Raw genomic sequence first — 8,301 nt, 5'->3', positions numbered from 1 at the left:
TAACTGAATTAGGGTCAGGAGACTAAACATAATAATAGCAAACATTTGTTAAGGACTTAACAAGCCTCAAGAACTGTCTTATACACTTACTGTATTTTAACTTTTTAAAATACTACAACTAAATTCTGTGTAGTATTATTTTCCCAATTATATATTTAAAGATACTAAGACAGCTGGGTGTGGTTGTTCACGCCTGTAATCCCAGCACTTTGGGAGGCCGAGGCGGGTGGATCACTTGGGCTCAGGAGTTCAAGATGAGCCTGGTCAACATGGCACATTCCCATCTCTACCAAAAATACAAAAATTAGCCAGGCATGGTTGTGCACTCCTGTAGTACCAGCTATTTGAGAGGCTGATGTGGAGGATGGCTTGAGCCCAAAGGTAGACGTTGCAGTGAGCCGAGATCATGCCACTGCACTCCATCTTGGGTGACAGAGTCAGACCCTGTTTCATTTTAATAATAATAATAATAATAATAATAATAATGAAGATACTAAGAAGCAGAGAAGTTAAGATACTTGCTCAAAGTCACCCAGTAGTAAGTGACAGGGCAGGAATTCAATCCCACACACTTTGCCTCTAGAAACTATATTCTTAACAAGTAGACTTTACCACCTTTCAAAATTCATACTGAGGACACAATGTTTTACTTAGATTATTATTACCTAAATTAACTAAGCATTGTTACTGGATCAAGCATAGGGTTTTTAAGCCTCCCTGACAGAAGACTTCTATTGGAAGAGCTCAACAGTTTCATGGACATGCCAAACTCTATCTGAGCTGTTTCCTCAAATTTTACTCACACAAATATACTTTGTGAGCCCATCACATGAGCTATTTAGACGTTTGCTAGATAGGTTCTAATGACTTTTACCCTCAATATGGATTCTACTACTTCTGTATATTTCTTAAGATTTTATTCACATTTTGTTTTAGAATCTGTTAATCAGAAAATATATCTATATCCATAGCTCACCTCTATGTAAATGACTCTTACATCCCTATCTTCTGTCCTAACATCTCTCTAGATCAGGAGACCTACATATCCAACTGCTTTACTGATTATTTCTACCTCATGAGCACAACAAATTCAACATTTTGAAAACTGAAATCCTCATTTTTGTGCTCAAGGTAATTCATTTTCCTGACATTTAGTTTATTCTAACAGCTCTAACCAGGCTTGAGATCTCTTTATCATCTTTGATTCCACCCTATCTACTATTCCTTATGGCCAAACACTTGTCAAATTATATTGATTTTAGTTTCCTTTTAGTTTCCACACAAAAAAAACCTCTTTATTCTTCTCTGTTTCCTCTGCCACCACTCAAGTTGAGGCTTGATTGACTCAATCATGTGCTATTGTAAGAGGTTTTCAACTGACCTCCATGTCTTCTGCCTCCCAACTTATAAATTATCCCACCCTGCTCTCAGCATAATTTCCCTTCAGTAAGCTTTCTATGTTGTATTGACCTACTCAAAAGCATTCATTGCTCCACAGATAATTATAAAATTAACTCAAAATTCCTCAATTTTCTATTCAAGACTCTCATCATTTTGTTTCAAGCTACATTTTCAGGCTTTTAATTGTCTAATCTGCTAGATTCTCTACAAAGCATCACGTCACAGACATACTGGGTGCTTTCTGCCTCATGTTTTGCTTTGTCCATGCATATTTTACTCCATCTTTTTAGAATGTCTTATATCCCCACCCTGAATGTCACATGTCAAAATTCTGCAATAATATCTCACCACCTCTTTAATGAAAGCACTTTTGATCCTCTAATTAGATGCAATCATGTCTTCTTTTGTTTCCATATCGTTTTGTACATTTTTAAATGCCACTTGTCCCCTTCCTGATTTATTATTTTTGCATTTTTTTACTTATCAGCCTTCCTTCCACCCCCACCTTATAGATCCACCTCCAACTTCATCCCAGCTAGGATCTGAGCTTTTTAAGACTCTAGATGATCTTACTTATGTTTGTGTTCCCTGTAGTGATTAACAGATTTATTATAAACAGAAAGTAATCAGTGGAATAATTTAGTTGAATGAAAACTTCAAATAAGTAAGACTTATGTATAAACTGGAAGTGTAAAACATCTGTTAATTCACATGAAAGGAGAAGGAAATCTAATAGTTTCTTGAGTAGAAACAGAGTGGCAACAAATAGAGCTACACTAGGGGCTGCCCCCTAATATTTTTACAGCACACTCCAAAATGCTTCACTATATTAATTAGCATTCTCTAGAAAAAGAAAATTAATAGGGGAGAGATAGACAGATAGATAGATAGATAGATAGATAGATAGATAGATAGATAGCAGCATAGATAAATACATAGATACATAGAGAGATAGAAATATAGAGACATTGTTGACAATTCGTACCCAAATAAATTCTGTACCCAGATACATAATTTTATTGAAAACTAATACAATTTTTATTTCACCAAATTTAGAATAATGAAGGGAGACTCTGCCTGCCAAAGATATCACATAGGAAATCAGCGGAACTTACTGAACAAGAGACAAGTCAGGAATTCTGCCTTATTTCAGTTATAATTTTCAATGTTATTTAAATCTTAGCCCTTCCAACTGCATTGAGGAATGCACTATTTTTTTAAACAAACTAGACACCACCAACATTTACTTTTCACATAATGCAGAGAAAAGAAATAAACAAATCAAATGATTTCTTCTACAGAAGACACAAAAACAATGTATCCAAGCTTAAACATGGCAGAAACAGGGAAGATTGCAATCTCTTTTTTCTTCAATGTTGTTTCTGTTTAGGCAGCTTTTCTGACAAAGAAAGAGTAAGTAAATATATTTAATCCATTTTATTCTGGGTTGCAAATTATGATTTTGATTTATGTGGAAATATTCAAGAGGCAATTTATATGCAAAGTAAAACATGAAGAATCAGAAGTTTTTCTTCCTTAGTCGGTGATTTATCAAAGATTGAATCTCAGTGTTACTGTGTAAACCATGTGTTTTCAGATAAGTGAAAGTCATAGAAAGCGGCAGGTTTTAAAAATCTGTTTCGTTTGTTTTAAATAATAACTATTAGTTGTAGGTCAATGAAGAGTGATAAGTTAGGTATACATAAAACAATGGACTATTATTTATTTCTTTGTTTATTTTTCTTTGTAATTAATGTTTCTTAGGTTACTGTGTAAACACCAATCAACACTATGAATTGAGTTTTCATTAACCTCCGAATACACTAGCCACTGCCTTTCCTTTTTGCAAACAGGAAAATAAGCTGTGGAAGGCGGCTTTGATTTCTCGTTTATCATAGGCTAGAAGATTATGCACATAAAGAAAGCTTCCGGAACATTTTTTTTTATAAAGATGTGCCTGTGCAATAGCAAAACTGGCAGGTTTATCTTTGCTATTGTACATGAAAATACACATCTAGCAAAGGGGCAGAACAAGGAGGCTAAATAGAGACCTCCACCAATTTTATCCTCCACAGGAACACCAAATTTAATAATTATCTACATGAAAAAATGACCTTCATAAGAACCAAAAATCAGGTAAGCAATCACAGTACATACTGTTAACTTCGTATCACTGAAAGAGGTACTAAAGGCGATAGGAAAGAGAGTCTGAATTTGCTGACGCTACCCCTGGTGAATACTCTGGCAGGGGCTGTGTGGCCATGAGAATCTGTTCACTTGGGGAAGGCAAAGTGCAACAACTGTGAGAAATCGCAATGAATTCAGTGCTGCCCTGTCACAGAGAGAAGCAAAACTCTGCTAAACTCAGCTGACAACTACCCATGGAGGGAGCATTTAGACCAGTCCTAGGCAGGGGAGATTCGATCCACCCATCCCAGTGATAGGAACTTGAGTTTCAGCAAGCCTTGCCACCATGGGCTAAAATTTCTCTGGGGTCTTAAATAAACTTAAAAGGCAGTTTAGGGCATAAGGACTGTAATTTCTAGGCAAGCCCTAGTGCTGGGCTGGACTTGGAGATAGTGGGCTTAGGTGGTGTATGACCTAGTGAGACATAACCAGGGTGGCTAAGAGAGTGCTTGTGCTACCCCTCTACAAATTCCTCAAAGTTCAGCTTGCAGCAATGAAAGTGATGCCTTCCTTCTGCTTGAGGAGAGGAGAGGAGAGGAAAGAGTAAAGAGGACTTTGTCTTGCAACTTGATTACCAGTTCATCCACAGTATGATATAGCACTGGGCAGAGTAGTGAGGTCCCCATTCCAGGCCCTAGCTCCTGGACATTTCTAGAAACATACTGGACCAGAAGAAAACCTCCTTCCTTGAAGGGAAGAACTGAGTCCTGGCACTATTCATCACCTGCTGACCAAAGGGTCTTTGTTCCTGAATAACCAGTAGCAAGATCCAAATTGTACACACCATGGGGCTTGGGTGAAATTCTGAGGTGTGCAGGCTTCTGGTGAGGCCCAGCACATTCACAGCTCTGGTGGCTATGAGGACAGACTCCTGCTTGAGAAAAGCAGAGGGAAAATTAAAGGGGAATTTATCTTGGATTTTAGGTTCCAGCTAGATCATAGCGTAGAAGAGCACCAGGAGTGAGCTTGGGATCCCTGATTCAAAGCATTGGCTCTTGAATGGTCTTTCCAGACATGCTCTGGGCCACAGGGGAGCCCACTGCCCCGAAAGGCCAGTCCCAGGCCTGGCAGAATTCACCACAAGATGACTGAGGAACTCTTGGAATTTATGGAGACATCAACGGTAGCCTGACAGTACTCTCCAAGGGCCTGTGGTAATGGTGGCCATGGTGTGAGACTCCTCTAACTATGGAAAGGGGAGGGAAGAGTGGGAAGGACTTCGTCTTGTGGTTTGAGGGCTAGTTTCGCCACAGTAGAACAGAGTTCCAGGTAGATTCCTAAGTTTTTGACTCCAGTTCCTGGCTCTGGGACAGCATCTCTGGACCTGCCCAGGGCCTAGAAGAACTCACTGTTCTCCTTGAAAGGAAAGACACAAGTCTGGCTGGCTTCAGCAGCTGCTAATTTTAAAGCCCCAGGACCTTGAATGAATATAGGTGGTAAGCAGGTAGTAGTTACAACAGGTCTTTACTGAAACCCAGTGCTGTGCTGGCTTCAGGTCTCACCCAGAACAGTCCCAGTGGTGGTGGCCATGGGGGTACTTGTGTCACCCCACACCCAGCTACAGGTGGTTCAACACATAGAAAGAGATTCCATTTTTTCGAAAGTAAGAAAGGAAAATAAACAAGATTCTCTCCTGAGAAGTCCGGAGAATTCTTCCCGATTATATCCTAGTCCAATAATTGATACCTCCATGAATCTGTAAGAACCACAGCATTACTGAACTTGGTGTTCCCCTTAATGTACACCTATCTTAGATTATAACACTCAACTCTGTTTAAATGTCTGGAAAGCCTTCCCAAGAGGGATGGCACAAACAAACACATACTAAGAATACTACAGTAAATACCTAACTACTCAATGCACAGACAGCAATTAACACCCACAAGCTTCAAGGCTATCCAGGAAACCGTAAGTTTACAAAAGAAATAAAGCACCAGGAAACAATGCTAGAGAAACAGATATGTGTGTTGTTTCAGACACAGAAATCAAAATAGCTGTTTTTAGGAAACTCACTCATGATAACAAAGAGAAGAAATTTAGAATAATATCAGATAAAGTTAACAAAGAGATTGAAATAATTTTTAAAAATAAAGCAGAAGTTATGGAGTTGAAAAATGGAATTGACATACTGAAGAATGCATCAGAATCTCTTAGCAGAACTGATCAAGCAAAGAAAGAATTAATGAGCTTGAAGACAGACTATTTGAAAGTACACAAAGGAGACTCAAAGAAAAAGAATAAAGAGATTGAAGCAAGCCCACGAGATCTAGAAAATTTGACAGGTAAGTCGAAGATACAAGGACTGAAAAGAAGGAATAATAAAATACCTGTTTGTGGCCCAAAAAGGAGAGGAACCAGGAGAACCATCCCTAAGTAGATATCCACGAAGACCATTCTTGTGATGCTTTTTTTTTTCTTTTTTTTTTTTTCCTATTTCAGCAGCTTGCTCCCTGAGCTTTTTTGACATGGTTCCGCACTATTCCCGATTGATTAACATAAACACAACATTCCCCTTCAAGGACCAAACAAATACCCCTTTGGGCTGCTATAAGCAGATTTATGCCATAGCCATTTTGGAGAACAATTTGTGCTAGTAAGTTGGCCTGATTTTGGAGGACTTCCTGGGTGTCCGAGATATGTTTGAAGTTGGTGGGGAGTTCCATTGAGAGGGTATATAAGTATGGGCTGTGAGGCCCATACCTATTATTCCCATACTTAATCCAACGGCAATCCCTAGGGCAATCAAATGTATTGCTCGGTTTTCTCTGCTAGAACTGTAAAGTGGGATTGGGAGGAATTGACTGGAAGGAACAATTTGGATGTCTAGGGCTAAGTAAACTAGTGTACAAGTTCTAGTTCAGTTGGCTGGAAGACTTTTTTTTTTTTTTCTAGTACCAGCACTTTTATTTGTAGAGTTCTCAAATCAAAAGTAACAAATAATTATACTTCAGGATTGTTAGGAATACCAATTATTTTACAACTGCCACTATATGTTTCTTCTTCTCTGACACAATTGGCACAGATCCAGGTTTGCTGTGTTTAATACGATTCACTTCCTTTCGTCGACGAGCTTCTTTCATGATGCGCTGTTCCTGAATCTGGCTGTAGATATATTTTGGTAGATGTCGATGACGAGCTATACGTTTTATATGAGGATAATGCTGAAATTTTTCCTTCAATTTCTGGTTATAATCTTTGGCTGCTTTTTCTCGTGATGTAAGCACACCCAATTTTTCAGAAGCATTAGCTTTCCACAGGCGAATGTTCATTTCATCAGATCCACACATAATATACTTGCTGTCCGAAGTCCATTTTACACAGATAACATGCTGCATTCTCTTTGTGTGATATACCTCCCTGCTTCGACTTTTGTCTACAGGAAAGATTCGAATAGATTTATTGAAACTAGCAGACACAAACTCCTTCCCAGTGGGAGAGTAATCCACATCAAGCACGGCAGATACATGATCCATATGGACCATTACAGGAGTGTCCAGTGCACGCATATCAAAAGTATATAAGTTATAATCTTCATTTGCTGCTGTAAAAATGAAAGCTTCCATAGGGTTCCAACAGATTGTATTTGTTCTCATATCTAAGATAACCTTTTTCAAAGGAGTAGCTTGCCTCATATCGTACAGTACTATATTCCTGTCAGATGCACAACTTCCCAAGAGAAAAGTCTCAACTGGGTTAAATTTAACACTACTTATACTGTCAAATCCCCAGGTCATTGAACATATAGGATTAGTTCTTTGTTCATCCCAAATGTCTACTTGCTGTCCACATGTGGCAAAAACAGCTTCTTTCCAGTGATGATCAATCCCAGTATAGACTGTCTTTCCTAATATCGTATGTAATGGCTCTTCCTCCTCTCCATAGCCTGGCCCATCCATTTTCCACTGCTTCACAGTTTTGTCATCACCAACAGTGAAAAAAGAAGTCCCACAAAAGCGAGTACATATTCCTCGTACAAAGCCTTCATGTGCTTGTATTGTACGGATACAATTCCGCTGAGTCAGGTTCCAAATTCTAACCTCTCCATCGCATGCCCCAGAAAGGATAGTAGCCAGGTTCTTTGGATGCTTTGCCAAGCAATTGACTCCATCACGGTGACCATCCAGAGACGCAAGGAATGGTTTTGCAAATACTCGTTCCAGTTTGGTAGCATTTAAAGCTCTTACATATTCTCGTGGGACCTCAAAAGGATGTAAAGTAGGATCATAGTTTCTCGGAACTCTCTGTAAGTCCAACTTGGTTTCGCGGACATAATTGTCCGGATTCCGGCTCAGCATCTTCACCTTCATCTTGCTTGCTCCTACGGCCGGACTCCATGAGCTCTCCGGTACGAGTTCCGCCCACCGCCGCCTACCAAGACTTTTCAGTAAAAACTTCCCTCACTCGGATTTTCTGCAAAGATAACCAATTAGAACAATTTCTAAAAACCAGATGCCTAAACAATATTTTATCCTTGATGACCTTGTTTGTAACTGTAATTTCTAAATTACCAATCACCAAAGCAAGGAGGAATGAACTTCAAGGTTATAATTTACAGAGATCCCAAAAACATCATTTGTTTCGCAGAGGAAGAATGCTTCCTCGGATTTAAGGCAAGATATTAAACTTAGAGTGAAGAAACGAAGTGTGTTTTGCCCTTCTGACCTGAAGAAGAAGTATGAAGCAGCTAGAGTAGCAGTTCTAAGAGGCTGTAAG

At 39.0% G+C, this 8,301-nt stretch overlaps 1 protein-coding gene across 1 annotated transcript; it reads right to left on the bottom strand.

Moving 5' to 3' along the window:
* Nucleotides 1-6,462: 6,462 nt before the first annotated feature.
* On the bottom strand, nucleotides 6,463-7,960 carry LOC698056 (DDB1- and CUL4-associated factor 13). The gene has a single exon (XM_002806304.4). The coding sequence runs from the start codon at nucleotides 7,893-7,895 to the stop codon at nucleotides 6,558-6,560; it is 1,338 nt and encodes a 445-aa protein (XP_002806350.3). The 5' UTR covers nucleotides 7,896-7,960; the 3' UTR covers nucleotides 6,463-6,557.
* Between the last annotated feature and the right edge of the window lie 341 nt (nucleotides 7,961-8,301).

This window comes from Macaca mulatta, chromosome X (genome assembly GCF_049350105.2).
Source record: "Macaca mulatta isolate MMU2019108-1 chromosome X, T2T-MMU8v2.0, whole genome shotgun sequence".
Classification (NCBI taxonomy): Eukaryota; Metazoa; Chordata; class Mammalia; order Primates; family Cercopithecidae; genus Macaca; species Macaca mulatta.
This window is presented reverse-complemented; position numbering and strand designations above follow the sequence as displayed.

What these genes read in the sequence shown, in the direction of transcription:
- LOC698056 (XM_002806304.4), bottom strand. Translation starts at nt 7,895, where the DNA reads ATGAAGGTGAAGATGCTGAGCCGGAATCCGGACAATTATGTCCGCGAA.